Genomic DNA, 17,995 nt, shown 5'->3' with positions numbered 1-17,995 from the left:
TAACAAACTATCAACAGCTACTTAATGGCTTCTGAGAAGGAGCTGTGTATTGTGAAGACAGTAAGCCACAACGTCCTGGGGTACAGAACACATGACTACTATAACAAACTATCAACAGCTACTTAATGGCTTCTGAGAAGGAGCTGTGTATTGTGAAGACAGTAAGCCACAATGTCCTGGGGTATAGAACACATGACTACTATAACAAACTATCAACAGCTACTTAATGGCTTCTGAGAAGGAGCTGTGTATTGTGAAGACAGTAAGCCACAACGTCCTGGGGTATAGAACACATGACTACTATAACAAACTATCAACAGCTACTTAATGGCTTCTGAGAAGGAGCTGTGTGTTGTGAAAGACAGTAAGCCACAACGTCCTGGGGTATAGAACACATGACAAGACTATAACAAACTACAACAGTTACTACGACTTCCGAGTTGGATATCCAAAATAGCTGCTGTAGGGATAAATACCAACAACTCACCAAAATAGCTATGACCTCTGCTCTAGATGGGGCAAAATCCCTGGATCTCGTTCTCTTCAGTGCATCGATGGCAAACTCGGCATAGCGAGCAGTCTGAGTCTCTGGAAACAACTCCATTTGCCTGATGGAAAAAACAATACAAATGGTACAGCTTACTTAGAGGTAAATGTAAATGTGTTTCGTGGCTGAGCGATGTTTCTGATCAGCAGAATGTGGGATCGTGTCCTTTAACTTTAAATCAACTTCACCCTAACCCTTACTATGATGCATTCAACTTGGGTTTATAGCATCCTAGAATGATGAACATGCTGTACAAGAAAAAGATGATCCATGACAGTAATAACAAACATTAAGAAATAAATAATATCCATTGAACACAACCCCCTAGTACCCATATGCAGTTTTGCTGTGAACTGTACCTTCTGTACTTTTTAAAAGTTTTGCCCGGTTTGATTTGTATCAATTTAAGCATTTTGTTTAGCTTTTAATAATGTATAATGTCCTTCTTTTTATGTACAGTGCCTTAAAGCTATTTATTGGATATATGGCCTTTATTATTATTATTATTATTATTCATATGGAAGCGTGTATATCTGAGTATATTCCTGCTTGGTAAGAAGCTACAGCAGAGACAAGCCAAAATATGCCAGTTACAAAGATTATTATTATTATTATTATTATTATTATTATTCATACCTCTTCATATGGAAGCGTGTATATCTGAGAATATTCCTGCTTGGTAAGAAGCTACAGCAGAGACAAGCCAAAATCTGCCAGTTACGTAGATTATTCAGACTATCAGGGTCTGGTACCCCGGTTGTTTGCTTGATAATCTGACAGTAAACCTCATCCCTCAGGGGCTTCAGATCGTGACATGTTTGCAAAATACCCTGCAAGGAACAATAACCAGTTGAGAAGGTAAGTATCCATATGGAAGATGTCTTTGTGTAAAAGGAGGGGGAAGTCTGTTTGGGCGTAAAATATCTACCAAGCCTCTGTAGAGATTTAATGTCAGTCCGTTTCAACAATGAAAGGCTTTTAAGAAACTGGAAATGCTGTAGTATAGACACTTCATTCAAGAACTTGATTTTGAGTTCTGGATTGAGAGAGTCACACATATGGGTAAATAGAAATCAAACAAGGAGATTATTCGGCAGGGGCTGGTAAGCATATTTATCTTGTACTTAGCTAGTTTTTGTGCTTAATCAGCTCTATGAAATTGGGCCCAGGTCTGACTGCGTCATCTCACCTGTATAACTGGCATAGGGTCAGGTAGGTTTTCTGATCCAAGTAGAGAGTTAAATATCTTCACAGCTTCATCATTCAATGTGGTGTAACCCTTCTCTTGACCTGATACAAAACAAAACCAACTTTTAATAAATGAGACTCCTACCAATTTATATCCATAAATCATACGTCGTGTCGTGGCTTAGCTGTTAAGAGCACTGGACTCAAGCTCTGGTGTTTCTGATCAGCAGAGTGTGGGTTCAAATCCTGGTCGTGACACCTGTGTCCTTAAGCACGACACTTAACCATGATGCTTCATTCTTCAGATAGGACGTAGCACCTTGTTAACCATTACATTTCACAATTCAAACATAGTCCTGCATACCTTGCAAGAAAAATACTAATTTTTAAAGCACCTTGAGTGTCACTGAGTGGCGGATATGAGCGCTATATAAGAAGCCACTATTATTATCATTATAACATTAGGGGCAAATTTGTCATGTTTAGTAACTACACAAATATAAGAGCTGATGACTCAATGAGTGATTTGGTAAATGGTGACTTACTGGAACTGACAATCAATCCATACGGCAGAGGCAGTAAGGGTGACTTCAAGACATGAGGAGTATTTCTTAAGATGGGATTCAATTTAAAGATTCTCTCAATGCTGGTCAGATCTCCGTTCATAGCAGATTCCTGTCAATATGAGAGTTATTAATAACAACAATAATAACTAGTTCTTAAACATGATTTTGTGGTTCAACAAAGTCGAACCAATGACCTCCAGATTAACGAGCTGACGCTCTTCCAACTGAGGTATCTAGCCCTATGTTGGCGGTCTCCCCATTTTGTCAGTTTCCCTTGTGGTTTATATTAGTTCTTATACAGTGCATTGGACAATAATGTCTCGAAATGCTTTACATTGAATGGGCCATCAATGGGAGTTCTAATTCATACTAGCCAATGGTATCCAATGGGCTAAATATTCTACAATGTAGTTTGTATCTTTAGTCCCTTCTGAAACCACTATGGGCTAGTTATTGTATTCTGTAGTTTTTATTTTGACTGAATTGACTCGATTGACTAGTCCCAACCAAACATTGAATAATAAAATAGTTACCTTTATTTCTCTTATTAGAATCTGGAAGGGTGTTTCCAATAGAGGTTTGCTATCAATCACATCTTGAATGGCATATGTCCATTGCCAAGCATCATCATAAGACACAGTATAAAGGTTGAATGAACAGTTACGTCCATGTACAACAAACTTCCAGTAACCTACATATCAAGATAAGATCAATAGAGTAAGATACACATTGATTATTAAACAGGACTTTATGTCAATAATAACAAGAAAGGATATCATTTATTGAATACATGCATTGCATTTTATACACATGGTCTCAAAAAATAACCATTGAGTAGAAACTATCATTGCAAACATACAGATGCATGCATTGCCACAAACTGTCTATCAACCAACAAAGTTAACCAAAGATTTACATTTGTTAACATAAATAACAAAACCACAATAGAGTAGCTTTGCAAATATGAACAAAATGAAACATAAATAGAAGAGAAGAAACCAAGAAATGAATCAAGAATTCCTGGTGTATTGATATTTCCATTACAACAATGGTATCGTTGAACACTGTACATGATTTACCAACTACCACTTCATCTACACTCTGATGCAGTTTATTGAAATAGCTTAGCATGACAATGTGAGGATAAAGAGAAACCCACAGCATAGAAACTTAGTCAATCTATGTCCCTGTATTTTTTAAAATGCATCAGATTAAGACGACTTTATAATAACTTCCCTAAATATTTTTTTATTTTAAGGAACCTTTTATAGTGAATGAACACATTTTTGAAACTATATGATTTTTTTTATAGCAGACCATGCTCTGTAGGAAGGACTGTTGATGGCTCAATATTTTCTGGCCCGGCTTTTTATTACCACCTGTTAATTACTACATTTACTTATAATTGTGTCAACATTGGCAAAAAGGGTGGAACAACACGATGATTGCTTGAAGATTAATATTTAGAATAAGATTGAAAAGTAGAATGTCATGGAGTGGAATCCAATAATTGTGGGCCAAGAGAAAACAACCTACTATTAAGGAAACTTAAATCAAGACAATTTAAGTGAGTTTTGCAAGAGATACAAACACATTGTGTTAGAAGAAGCAATGTGTCATTAAGGAAATTGTTGCAAGTAAGAAGAACAGATGTGAATTTCATGCAAAAAAAATACAAACTGTGTGTTAAAAGTATACAACTTAGACATTCCTGCTTAGAGATAAAAGGTCCAATCGTACTTAGATTGATACAACTTTTAAGCTGCTTAGAAGAGACAATACTATAATGAAAATACTGTTGTAAGTAGGGATCCTCAGGATTTTACCAAGTGACAAATAACAAACAATTAAATAATTTGGGAGGCTAACCATCCTTTATTCACAGCTCCTAAGCTGAATTGTAAAGGATGTGGCTTTGTGCTTGAGCTGCCAGTTTAGCAAGGGGCTCCTTTGGCAGACAGCCATACTAACCTACATATAACCACTGAGCACAGCCAGAGATCAAAAGTGTTTGAATTATTCCAGAGGGAAAACTCACTGGAGGACTGTGGAAACAACCTTAGAGGCATGGGAGAGAACCAACATACAACTTTACTCACATAATGGCCTAAGCCAGGAATCAAACTTGGGACACAGTGGTGAAAGGTGGGAGCTTTAAGCACTAGCCAACCATGCCATCCTAACATATGGTGGTGGAAGGCAGGCACTTTATGCACAAGAACACACAAAAACACACATAAAAAAAAAATGAGAAGAAAAATAAACAAAGCAACTAACCCCTCAACAAAGTGTGGCAATACCACATTTAATGTTGAGATGCAGAAGAGGTACAACGGATTCACAACAGCTAATGAAGCACATCAACAAAATAAGTGCGCAAAGTTAATTGAGTTAGCTAAGCAACTTCAAACATGAGAAGACTAGTAGAAGGGGTTTCACATGCAAATCAACCAACAGGCTATGCTTGCATAATTAATGAGTTAACATATAGAGGCGGAGCTTCCAGGCAAAGCATACATACCCTCACGATCTAGCCTACTTAATCTCTTACTAGATCTCATAAGAGTGGAAACAAGGCTATTGGATCGTCTACGCATTGAGTTGGACTGGGCAGGGCTAGAAGGGGGCGTGGCCTTGATACCATTTGTCTGGTTGGGCGTGGTGGTGTCTATAGGCAAGACACCATTTGATAAGATGTTACCGAGACTACCTGTGCAAGAGGCATTGGTTTGGGGAAGGCAATGGATGCAAAAAATTGGCTTGGTTAGAAACAAGAATATTAGACATATCTGACAATATTAATAAGCAATCAATAAAACACAAAACACAAATAAAAAAGGATGTTTATACCATTGATAAGTTGTTTGAGTGTTTTGTTTTGTCGTTTTGCATTTGGTTTTGTCATGTTCTTTTTTCTTTCTGACACACACAGCAGCTATTTCATGTGACTAGTAAAAGTAAAAGAGATTTGCTTCTATTCTAAGCAAAAGAGAGAAAAAACCCAAATTGTGCTAAATCTTGAAACAACTAGCGATGAAAAACTAGTATGAACCTACAAAAAAAGGTGGTTAACTTTAAAATGTTTTTGTAAGCTAAAGCATCCAGACATTTTATGACATACACATCCTTTGAATAGATCCAATTATTATTGCATTTATCTGTGCATTAAAGTACAATCAAGAAATAAAGAGATTACATTATTGCAAACATGGTTAACATATTAAGGACAAACTCAAACAAACTTATTGTGCAAATTACAGGGATCATGCAGAATAAACTGTGAATAAAAGGAATTTGGTTTGGGAGTTATAAGAAATCGTAAATTTGTTTCAGAATGAAATTGCTCAATTTCTATGTAAACGTTGCTGTACTTAAAGAACTAAAAATAAGAACACTTAAAATAAATGAAAAAATTAAAGCATGAATTAGCAAATTCAGTTGACATCCATCGTTGAAGGTATTGGCATTACTTCATCTATTCACAGTGTGTATAAAAGTATCTTAATTACTGTCATTCCTCTTCAAAAACAATTACCATATAAAACTAATATCAAACCCAAAACACCCCCCAATTAAAATAAAAGAGCTACCCATTACAATGACTACCAACCACTCAGAGTGCACAATTTATCACATACAACGTACATGACAACATCACACATGGACATTTGAATATTCAACACTAAAACCTCATGCATATTCATGTCTCTAATTAAAACACTATGACAATGCCACTCATGCCGACAAAGTAATATTTTCTGTGCCATTTTAAAAAAATTGTGTACATGCGTGCAAATCAAGAACACGCAACTGTTGATCAGTCTTACCCCTGCGTTTTTTCTTTTTGTTTCGGATGAGAGTCGCCACTATGTTATTACTAGATTTGAAACTGATATTGTTGAGGCTCTGTGTAGAGCCATTGGGTGTGGTGGGTTGGTGGGTGGGACTGTTTTTAGTTTTTGTTTTATGGCTTGGTGAGTTGGGATTGGATGCTGGGCAGGCTTTATAACGAGAAAAAAAAGATAAACGTATGAAAGATAACTCAGTCAATAAAAAGAACAAAATGATGGAGAAAATGTAATGCAGAAACACCGTATTGAACAATCCTTTTAAAAACACATTATGTGTAGTTGGTAGTGTTTATAAGAAAACTGTCATTATGAGCGGAGCATTTTGTGATTCTATGAAATATCCCAAATAATTACTTCGGTCACTATACATTGGTATTACTGTGAAAATCTGTTTGTGTCTTCTTATGTAGGGCCATGATTATTGATTCTAAACTTCACCTTGAATTAATCCATCTTTCCTTTCATGCACTCTAGACTAATGAAACATGACACAACAATGTGCTTGAAATTAACAAGCATGTGTGAACAAACAGAACACAGTTATTAAGCTGATTCTTTAAACATGGATAAATATAATCTGGTAAAAGTGAGATGAGGTTAGTGCCAGAGGTTTATTCCAATGCAAGAAGTGCAAGCAAAGAGTCAGGAGTCAGTGTGTTTTATGATCATGACCACTACAAACGCACAACACACAAACCCCTTCACAATTATTAGCATGTATCAGGAGTGCAGGATCTATGGATTCAATCAACCTTCAAACAATCATCAAACAATCTTCAAACAATCTTTAGAAATGTAAGAGAGTAATGCAGAAAGTGTTCTTTGCAGACTATTTTCAGGAATACTTAAAAGGAAAGCTCAGACTTAAAATAAGCTGACTTAATAAACTGTTTTTAGTAATGAGCCAGTTGCGAGCTAGATTTGAATAAAGTCTGGTACAATGACCTGCTTAGTCATTAGTTACCAAATTGAATTCCTCATACTATAGAGACAGTTGATATTCCAAATGGTTCGGGGCGAGCTATTGTATAGCAACCTCCAGATGAGCAAACCCTGCTACCATACATATCCTAATAGCTTGCCATTAATCATAAGACAACGCAACTGTCTCTATAGTCTGAGAACTTCAAGTGGTAACTTGTGATTAAGCACCTTATGGTACCAGACAATATTCAAATCTCACACGCAAATAGCTTGTTACAAGGGATAATGTTTCTAAGATTAATGTACATGTACCTTCCTCTTTGAACGTCTTTTCATCAGGCAACGTCACTGAGCACAGACTGTTAAAAGCAATGGCTCCCATCTTCTGCTGTAACTCTACGCTTCGATAGAACTCAATAGAGTTAGCAGTAAGCACAAAGTAGCGCTTCTTACGGGAACCAGTAGAGACTCTTGCCAGTGTGCCGGTAGATGTACTCTCCTTAGTCAACCAGCCACTCAGGATGATATCTTCTTGCTTGTAGGCACGCTTTCCTTTATGGTACTGAGTCAAAGCTGATGGGGAATCAGAATAACTTAAAAACAATAATAATAATAAAAACGCAGCATTTGTAGAGGGACACTTTAATCTGTAGAAAACCATTCAAAGGCGCCAATCAAGATGGAGTTCTCAAATGGTAGGGAAAGCAAGTGTGAACAGGTGTGTCTTCAGTTGTTGCTGTATGAGGGAGAGGTTGCATATTTCCCTCAAGTTTTCAGGGAGTGGATTCCAGAGCGTAAGTGCAATGCTAGAAAAAAAACTGTCCCAATGACTGGGTAAATGAGACCAGGAAAAGATTATGAGTCTTCAACAGTTTTCTTCTAAAGCACCCCTTCACCTCCTCCCTTTCTTGTGTTTGGTTTATTATACCCTACCTGCAAGCCAGTTGTTCATCCCAACAGGTGTAGCACTCATTAAGTTAATCACTCTCTCAGCAGTAATGATTGCAAAACAGTTGGGTCTAAAATAAATAAGATACAAAACATGCCTTCATCGACAGGAACTCAGTCAAACTTAGTAATATACAGAAATATCACAGAATCAAGTCATCAGTACTCCTGGTTTATTAAATGTTAAAATATGGCAAAGTTGCAATGAATTGCACATAGTTCAAACAGTAAATCTTACTGCAATGGTACTGTTGCAAACTCAACAAGCTAGACAAGTGATATGTTTATAAGGATTATAGGTACAACACAAAATCAGTTTAAATATACACAGAAAATTAAGCATTCAAAATGCACTATTTTAACAGTTTGCATTTTGAATGTACAAAACCCAAGTGAAATGAAAGGTGAGCGAGCACTAAGCTCAGTATAATAGACCCTTCTAATGAAATATGTCAATTGAACATAGCGTGCTAACCATTTGGTTGGCAAAATGAAGAAACATCGCACTGCTGTGTATGTGAGTAAAATGGCTGTGTGACGCAGAAACGATTGTGCGTCTACTGAGTGCACATCTCTATGGGGTTTGCCAACCAATAGGGTCTGTATACATGCATGAATGTATTAAGCATATTTCATGGTAAGGGTCTATGTAACCATAGCGACTATGGAATTACTTACTTTGAAGCTATATTGACAGGAACCACAGAATCAATGATAGCAACATCCAATGATCCAATAGCATTCTTAGGATTTGCCTCCTCATCATGCATCTGTTTCAGCTCAAATTCTTGCGAGTTCTTTACTCGTGTCAAAATGCTGTACCATTCACTGAAAAACACAGAAAACAGAAAAGAAGATTAATATTTTGTATTTATACATCTGCAAATTAAGCATTTTGTTAAGCTCATTTGTTTCTGTCCCTGCCTTTCACCTCTGTGGACCCCGGTTCGATTCCCAGACCGGACCCTTGCTTGTGGATTGAGTTCTCAGTCGCTACCTGGCTGCATGGATTTTCCCTATGGGGTTTGTCCCAATTTCTTCATTGTTTTCTCTACAATAAATTGGTGTGATATTTCCGTTAGGATGCTTTGCCAACCATATAATACCAATTTAGTGAGGAGTGTAGTGTGACAGTAAAGTGGAAATATGTCAAGGAGTAGTTTTGTTCAAACATTAACAAACAAGAAAAGCAATATTTAAATGGATGTGTTCTCTAGTCGATAGCCAATGAAGTTCCCTAAGTGATGGGGTAATATGTTCTCTCAAGGGTGTGGAACATATTAAAAGAGCTGCACTATTTTATAGTCTTTGAACTCTGTCCAATTCATATGACACGGCACCAAGTAAAAGGAGATTGCCATAATATATGAGTGATAAGATGAGAAACTGTACCTGCAATCATCAGCGGTGTCTGCTACCAAGTGATAAGTCCTTCCATCTGTCTCTATATCAATAGAATTCTCACGTCCAAAACTGCTGTCTGTTATATTTCTGAAGATACACAAAATTACAACTTTGAAGATGATCAAGTTTACATGAGATCTTAGACAATTTCATCACTATCTTAAGATGAATATAAATGTTGTTGGTATAATAACTTACGTTGCCCCTTTGATGTCAATTTTGCCAAGTAACTTTGCCGTGTTACTATCTGATTCATAGTAAGATAAAGTGAAGTCTTTCAAAATAAAGAAACGTTTCCTCCAGTTTCTCCTGTGAAAAATAAAACAAAACAAACAATTGTTAAGATTAGATTTAATAATTTTAAAATGTTCACACTTGGAGTTTTACACTTTGTGAATAGTTTAATTTGCTGTTGATTCTTTATTACAATCGTTACTTACCTTGACAAGGTACCAGTTCCACCTCCTTTCTTCATGAGCCAACCAGACTTAAGTGCTTCCTGTTAGAGTTTGAAAGCAGAATAAGAAAGACGATTAGAGCACATTGAACAAAATGTTGAGCTGTCCACAACTGGTTCTTTTTAGAACCAACACTTCTCAAAGGAGATTTACACACGGTGCTGCCGCAACCTCACGGTAAGAGTTGTCCATCACCGGTTCTTTTCAGGACCAACACTACTCAAAGGAGATTTACACACGGTGCTGCCGTAACCTCACGGTAAGAGTTGTCCATCACCGGTTCTTTTTAGAACCAACACTTCTCAAAGGAGATTTACACATGGTGCTGCCGCAACCTCACGGTAAGAGTTGTCCATCACCGGTTCTTTTTAGAACCAACACTACTCAAAGGAGATTTACACACGGTGCTGCCGTAACCTCACGGTAAGAGTTGTCCATCACCGGTTCTTTTTAGAACCAACACTTCTCAAAGGAGATTTACACACGGTGCTGCCGCAACCTCACGGTAAGAGTTGTCCATCACCGGTTCTTTTTAGGACCAACACTTCTCAAAGGAGATTTACACACGGTGCTGCCGTAACCTCACGGTAAGAGTTGTCCATCACCGGTTCTTTTTAGAACCAACACTACTCAAAGGAGATTTACACACGGTGCTGCCGTAACCTCACGGTAAGAGTTGTCCATCACCGGTTCTTTTTAGAACCAACACTTCTCAAAGGAGATTTACACATGGTGCTGCCGCAACCTCACGGTAAGAGTTGTCCATCACCGGTTCTTTTTAGAACCAACACTTCTCAAAGGAGATTTACACACGGTGCTGCCGTAACCTCACGGTAAGAGTTGTCCATCACCGGTTCTTTTTAGAACCAACACTTCTCAAAGGAGATTTACACACGGTGCTGCCGTAACCTCACGGTAAGAGTTGTCCATCACCGGTTCTTTTTAGAACCAACACTTCTCAAAGGAGATTTACACATGGTGCTGCCGCAACCTCACGGTAAGAGTTGTCCATCACCGGTTCTTTTCAGGACCAACACTACTCAAAAGAGATTTACAAACGGTGCTGCCGCAACCTCACGGTAAGAGTTGTCCATCACCGGTTCTTTTTAGGACCAACACTTCTCAAAGGAGATTTACACATGGTGCTGCCGCAACCTCACGGTAAGAGTTGTCCATCACCGGTTCTTTTTAGAACCAACACTACTCAAATAAGATTTACACATGGTGCTGCCGCAACCTCACGGTAAGAGTTGTCCATCACCGGTTCTTTTTAGGACCAACACTTCTCAAAGGAGATTTACACATGGTGCTGCCGCAACCTTACGGTAAGAGTTGTCCATCACCGGTTCTTTTTAGAACCAACACTTCTCAAAGGAGATTTACACATGGTGCTGCCGCAACCTCACGGTAAGAGTTGTCCATCACCAGTTCTTTTTAGAACCAACACTACTCCATAGAGATTTACACATGGTGCTGCCGCAACCTCACCTGATTATACTCCCACCATGCAAAGTCTCAAATCCAAGTTAATACAGTGATTTAACTTATACTAATACAAACTTCAGAATGTCAATATCATTTACTTATTTACCTGTTTAGACTTGAACCACATAAGTGTTTCATCTCTCAAGACACACCACCGCTTCTTCCATGAATTGACCATACCACCTGGAATCAAACAAATCAAATACTGAACTTCAAGATGGTGCTGTATTCCTATTTGAGACTTACTTTGTTAATCAGCAAAACAATGTGATCCACTTCAAACTCAGATAGTTTAGCCTCATTAGTAATCAAGTCATAGACTTGGTGTTGGGGTTAATTCTGAATTTGTTTCCTACCTGTCTTCATTTGAAGGAAACCCTCAAAGAAATGTGTTTCATCTGATTTCTTAGATGCATTATCATCATCTTCCTCTGAATCTTCAATCTAGAAATAGAATCAAACATTCTCTTATGTTATGAGTTGTTAACTTTCCGATACAAAAAATAAAGTATTTTCTCACAGCACTTTCAACAGTACACAATATGAAACAGGTACACTACTCAACATTAGACAGGACAATATGAAACAGGTACACTACTCAACATTAGACAGGACAATATGAAACAGGTACACTACTCAACATTAGACAGGACAATATGAAACAGGTACACTACTCAACATTAGACAGGACAATATGAAACAGGTACACTACTCAACATTAGACAGGACAGATATAACACAGAAACTAAGAGTCAATCTCTTGGGGAAGAATAATATACAAACGGCGAAGGGGTTGCATTTGCCCTAATTTTAAACAAATATTTTCAATAAAATAACAAATACCAACATTTTAAAATTCCATGCAACTTCAGTTTTACAACAAACTGACACACTTTGATATAGTTAAAAGATTTGGTTCATGCAAATCAAATATTATAAACAAACAGCAAAATAATGGAATGTGAAGCACTTTCCTTCAGAGGGTTACAAAATAAATAATACAAAGAATAATTACTCCGACAATTACAACACACTAAAGGGCAACATAGGACCTCAACTTCTTCACCCAAGTCAAAACTGATGTCCCATTCATAAAAGAAATAGTTTAAAATTTAAATAAAAGTCAATTTAACTGATCTAACTACGCACAAGTTTACAAATTCAACATCAAGAAAAGAAAACGAGCGGATCGTCGTGGCTTACATATTGCTCTGGTGGCTAAAAATAAAAATTAAATGATTAAATTAGTTATTGTTATGATGAAACTGATGACGATGGCATACTTTCTACTTAAGCAGACTGCTCACTTCATTTTAAAACCAAATATACCAAAGTTTGCAATGGCATTCATTCGCAATCATTGGCAGTTTGTATTTTAAAATATAACTTTTTTAAACCGACAATTTTTTTCAAACATGGCATACTCAGTGCTTAGTAACAACTCTTTCAACGCATCCCAAAACAGCCAAATAAAGAAAAAGTTATTAGGGCCGACAGAGCATACATCTAGGAGCTGGACAAAAATGAAAAACCTTAACTATTTCAGAAATGCACAAAGCATTTCAGGATTAAATTATGAAATCAAAGAGAGAACTTCACTTGAAACTTGCAAGAAATAATAATTGTGAGTATTGAAATTTAGTTCCACGCATGGGTCAGGGCTTATTGCATGTCTTCTAGCAATGGTAAACATGTCCAGGCCAAATTGTTTCTTAAGTAAGCTGTGCACTTTAACTCAGCAGAGATTATTGCACAGCTAGAAGGTTACAATTAGTGTTAATAGCAAGACAAAACAGTTAATTGCCCAACGTACCTGCTCCAAAGAAGAATAAAAGTCATGTGACTCCTGAGCCGCGAGCTACGCAGCGTAAAGATAGCAGGAGTAATATAAAATGATGTTAATATTCATATACTAAATGAAACTAATGAACTTGGTAAGCTTGAGACATGGAGGGGCAAAATGATCATCCAGGCTTCTAGTCCAGACAATACAATTGGGTTAAATTGATAGGTAGTAAGTAATCATTGTGATTGATGGATCAAGGGAAGAGGGGGATGGGGGGTGAAGACAAAGCTGGGAAAGAAAGAACACAATCATAAGAAAGTTTATCCCACTATGGAATAATAAGACCATCTAGATGAAAAACCTTGAAGTCACTACTTTTATATTTTCTTGAAGAAAGGCAAAAGAGTGTCAAAGAGTGTCAAAGAGTGTGAAACAGGTAAACACACACACCTGTGCAAGTGAGTGATCAAACTCATGCATGATTTGTCTCTCTGCTCTTTCCAGTTGTTCAGATCGTAAACGATCCAACTCTTGCTGACGCTTCTCAACTTCTTCAAGGAGTTGGCGTTCCTCGTCTTCAATTTTCAGTCTTTCTTGTTCCTCAGCAAGCTTCTGAGCATCCTCTTCAAGCTTAATCCGCAGCTCATCAGCCTGATTAAGGAGAAATTAAAGATGTCAAGTTTGTGATTGTATCTTCTAACGTTGAATGTTATAAATGCATTGTTTGATTCTAAAGTCAAAACTAGTCTCACAAGTAAACCATTTTAGTAAGAGCCAACTTGTTAAGTAAATGAGTCTCATATATATTGAATCTAAGGTAGGACCTGGGCCAAATTTCATAAAGCTGTAAGCAGAAAAAACTGCTTAGCAAAAAATGAGTGGGGCACCAGTTCCAAAAGTGTAAACTTTATTGAAATTTGGCTGCTAAGCAGTTTGCTTAGCTAGTTTTTGTATGCTTACAGGATTTCCCCATTGTAGACTTACCTTCCTCTTTGCCTCTTCCTCCTCTTGCTTCCTAGCAATCTCAAGTTGCCGAACCTTTTCTAGGTCAGCCAATCTCTGTTCCTCCTCTAACCTCTTCTGAGCTTCTTCTTCTTCTTGTCTTTGTCTTGCCTCTTCTTCAAGCTGTAAATAAATAATCAAATAATGCATTCATTTTCTAATCTAAACACTCAACACAAATTGTTTCCTTTTCTTGCTTTTTGCTGTACATACCTTCCTTGTCAATTCTTCCAGTTCCCGCAATTTTGCCTCTGCTTTCAATCGCTCAAGTTCTCTGCATGCAAACAAAATTAGGATATGTTAACAAGTTTAGCAGTTAGGAAAACAGTAAATTCCTGTAGTCTTAAAAGAAAAAAGTCATAAACCCCCAAGAATTAGGCATATTTGGCCATTTTAAGTATGAATATTTTATAGAGTATTTTATACATTGTACACATGGTGCAGGCAGTAAAAGACCTTTTCAGGCCTAATTAATAAAATAAATTCAGATTAAGAAGAAATCATAAAACAGCTTAAAGTAGTTAGAATGTGATGCCTGTAGATAAGTACCTCCTTTCTTGTTCTTCTCTCTGTCTCTGCTCTTCCCTCAGTCGCTCTTCCTCCTTCCGTTTCTCTTCCTTCAAGTTTCTCAAGATTTTCCGTGCAACACGAGCTCTCTCATACTTTTGGAAGACAATCACAGCGCGTCGTACGTTCAAGAATGATCTTCTACATTGATGCATCTAAACAAAAACAGTTTTTGTAAAATTATTTCTTTAAACAAAAGTGAAATTCAAGAGTCAAATAACATCAGCTTTCTTTAAATAATTCTAGAGGTAGGTATGAATTATTCATGATTAATCAAACCATCTCTTCATCTGAGTCAACTTGGAGACAAGTCACTACTTCTTCCAGCTTCAAAACCCATTTGAAAACTTATGTTTGTGCTTAACTATGCAACTCTTTGCAATCTTGCTTCTACATCTTGCCTGCACCGGTAGTGTATTTTAGACAGTTATGGCGCATTATAAATTGCCACTATTACATGTATTATCATTATTATTATTACTTACTCTTATTGTCTTCTGTACAATGACTATCTGTGCCAAGGTCTTCTTGTATTGTTTCCTACAAGATAAAGAAAAAAACAACCCAAAAGCTTAGATTACTACTTGCTAGAGACTTTTTTAGTAGGTGTGTTAGTTTTCTCTACTGTATCCTTACCTTACAATAAAGCCTTTGATACAAGCTTTGATCTTACTCGCCAACACTCCAAGTTCCTTCTTCAGTTCAGTCTCAAGTTGACTCTCTAGATTTTCCTTCATGAAGACTTTGGACTTTCCCATTTGCCACTTTACTTTCTTATCATCAAACCGAATAAGAAGGAGCCTGCATAGCTGAGCTGCCTCTTTAGAAAGATCCTCCTTAAGAATGATGGCTTTGTATCTCTTGATGAACTCCTCAAACTGCCGCCGAACTGGGAAGCCAGCCTTCCTAATCTTCACAGTCTCTAGCATTCCAGAGTAGCGTAGTTGATTCACAACAAGTGATGAGTCAAATTGAGATGGTGCCTTAAGAAGAAACAGACAGATCAGTTCATAAAGGTTCATAAAGTGAGATTATTTAGAAATATAATTCATGGCACTGCAGTGAACTTTCTGTGCAAATAATATATCAGAACTGAAATGTTTAAAATCAATAACATTTTTGTGATATGAAAAATTAATTATTAAAAACAGTTTCTTAATTGTATGAAAATGGTGAAAACTTACTTTTTGAGCATTGGGTTTGACACATCGTACAAAGTATGGATTGCATGTATTTAGTGTAGACATCAGAGAATGAAGCGATTCCTGCAAAAAGATAAATTCAAAATAAAGTTACAAACAACAGGACTCCATATACTTTAAAGTGTTGTGGTTTCTATTGGGATTAACTTTGTTTATGTACCTGGAACTGTGAGCTGACTGTTGGCTTCTTCCTCATAGTCTTGTCTCCAGACGCTGCTTCTTTAAAATGTTGGGGCTTGTATTGGGATTAACTTTGTTTAAGTTTTGGTATAATTATTTATGTACCTGAAACTGTGAGCTGACTGTTGGTTTCTTCTTCATACAATTGTCTCCAAGACTTTGTTTATGTATAGCGTATTAAGACATTACTGTGTAATGCGCTATATAAGAACTAGTTATCATTATTATTATATGTACCTGGAACTGTGAGCTGACTGTTGGTTTCTTCCTCATAGTCTTGTCTCCAGACGCTGCTTTGGATGCTAACATTGTCTCAAACAAATCATAGATAAAGTCAGACCTACAAACACACAAGAAACAAACTTTAAGTTTCGCTTTAATCAGTACTTGAAACCAACACAGGGCTATTTCCAACGTATTCCTGGTTTTAAGGGCAGGTGTCAATAAAACTCAATAGTACCTGCTTTCCTTGAGTAATATATAATAAACACAGCATTTGTAAGGCGCACTAACTCTGTAAAAACATTCAAAGACGCCGGTCCAGATCAATAAAAGAAAATCTCAGATGTGTTCAAATGCCAGTCTGAAAAGATGTGTTTTAAGGGAGTTTTGGAAGTGAGAAATGTCATTTGTATCTCTTAGACTTTGAGGCAGAGAGTTCCAGAGGCGGGGGGCAAGATTAGAGAAGGCCCTATCACCATAAGAGGCAAGGCGAGTCCGGGGAACAAGAAGCATGCTGCCTGATGACCTCAGACCTGACCTGGCATGCCGGTGCTGAAGCATGCTCGCAAGGTAGGGAGGGGCTGAACCATGAAGTGCTTTGAATGTCAGGAGGTTGATTTTGTACTGAATTCTGAAACTAATTGGAAGCCAGTGAAGATTGTGTACCTGTAAGTAATCTTGCAGCGGCATTTTGGACTGATTGTAATCGACGCAGTGTATTTTGAGGCAGTCCAGCAAGGAGACTGTTGCAGAAGTCGAGTCTGGTGGTAATGAAGGCATGTATCAGCTGCTCTGCTGCATTCGTTGTAAGCAGGCGCCGGATTGCTGCAATCCTTCTAATGTGCATATAGGACACCTAGCAGGTGTTAGAGACATGTTTCTCAAGAGTCATGAATTGATCAAATGACACTCCAAGATTGCGGGCATCAGAGCTGGGTAGGACAATAGCATCGTCAACCTGCAAGTCTTGGATGTGTATTTTGTTTTTGAGCTGGGGAGACGATATGACAAGAAATTTGGTTTTGTCAGGATTGAACTGGAGGAAATTGGCCGACATCCAGTTCTGGATATCGGTCAGGCAGTTGGCGAGTGACTCCAGCATCTTGGAGCTATCACCTGTGGTAGTGGGGCTGAGTGAGGTGTATAATTGGGTGTCGTCTGCATAGAAGTGATATTGTAAGCCCTGTGGAACTCCATACGGAACCTTAGCTGGAATTGAAGACTCCCCTAGTACGCTAACAACCTGGAGTCGATCACTAAGGTAGGACTCAATCCATCTAAGATCAGTGCCTTCAATACCAGTGAGGCCATTGGTTATTTGAAAGAGCGCTCGTTGGTCACCTTGGCAGTTCTCTGATTTGATCATGGTAGTAGTTGGACTTTGCTTCAGCAAATTTGTGTTTTACCACATTCCGCTGGGATTTGAAAATATCATGGTCAATCTTGAGCTTAGACTTGCGCCACTTTCTCTCAAATTGGCGGCGACGTTGCTTGGCGAGGGTGACCTGTATGGTGTACCATGGGACAGCTGGCCGATCAATAACATGACAAGATTTCATGGGAGCGTGAGAATCCACCAGTTGAGTAAGGACAGAGTTATACTGATCAATTAGGGCATCGAGTGTGGTGGCGGGATGAGTGGTGATGGGCGAGGCAATGATGTCA

The 17,995-nt window shown here is 37.8% G+C and overlaps 1 protein-coding gene across 3 annotated transcripts in view; it reads right to left on the bottom strand.

The window, feature by feature from the left end:
* The window catches only part of LOC139948607 (unconventional myosin-X-like), a 50,979-nt gene that overhangs the window by 8,312 nt on the left and 24,672 nt on the right, over positions 1 to 17,995 (bottom strand). Inside the window, exons 15-37 of one of the 3 annotated variants that reach the window (XM_071946792.1) lie at positions 16,346 to 16,448; positions 15,911 to 15,991; positions 15,363 to 15,709; positions 15,212 to 15,266; positions 14,709 to 14,881; positions 14,373 to 14,433; positions 14,142 to 14,282; positions 13,608 to 13,808; positions 13,185 to 13,229; positions 11,728 to 11,815; positions 11,478 to 11,554; positions 9,869 to 9,927; positions 9,627 to 9,737; positions 9,417 to 9,515; positions 8,703 to 8,852; positions 8,010 to 8,095; positions 7,389 to 7,649; positions 4,823 to 5,011; positions 2,835 to 2,992; positions 2,281 to 2,410; positions 1,737 to 1,837; positions 1,184 to 1,377; positions 488 to 608 (exon numbers count right to left, since the gene is read on the bottom strand). In XM_071946792.1, the coding sequence (XP_071802893.1) occupies positions 488 to 608; positions 1,184 to 1,377; positions 1,737 to 1,837; positions 2,281 to 2,410; positions 2,835 to 2,992; positions 4,823 to 5,011; positions 7,389 to 7,649; positions 8,010 to 8,095; positions 8,703 to 8,852; positions 9,417 to 9,515; positions 9,627 to 9,737; positions 9,869 to 9,927; positions 11,478 to 11,554; positions 11,728 to 11,815; positions 13,185 to 13,229; positions 13,608 to 13,808; positions 14,142 to 14,282; positions 14,373 to 14,433; positions 14,709 to 14,881; positions 15,212 to 15,266; positions 15,363 to 15,709; positions 15,911 to 15,991; positions 16,346 to 16,448 (3,031 nt within the window). The remainder of the gene's footprint in view (positions 1 to 487; positions 609 to 1,183; positions 1,378 to 1,736; positions 1,838 to 2,280; positions 2,411 to 2,834; positions 2,993 to 4,822; positions 5,012 to 7,388; positions 7,650 to 8,009; positions 8,096 to 8,702; positions 8,853 to 9,416; positions 9,516 to 9,626; positions 9,738 to 9,868; positions 9,928 to 11,477; positions 11,555 to 11,727; positions 11,816 to 13,184; positions 13,230 to 13,607; positions 13,809 to 14,141; positions 14,283 to 14,372; positions 14,434 to 14,708; positions 14,882 to 15,211; positions 15,267 to 15,362; positions 15,710 to 15,910; positions 15,992 to 16,345; positions 16,449 to 17,995) is intronic. The other 2 variants (XM_071946794.1, XM_071946793.1) reach the window with 2 other exon arrangements.

The sequence above is a fragment of the Asterias amurensis genome, chromosome 16, assembly GCF_032118995.1.
Source record: "Asterias amurensis chromosome 16, ASM3211899v1".
Lineage (NCBI taxonomy): Eukaryota > Metazoa > Echinodermata > Asteroidea > Forcipulatida > Asteriidae > Asterias > Asterias amurensis.
This window is presented reverse-complemented; position numbering and strand designations above follow the sequence as displayed.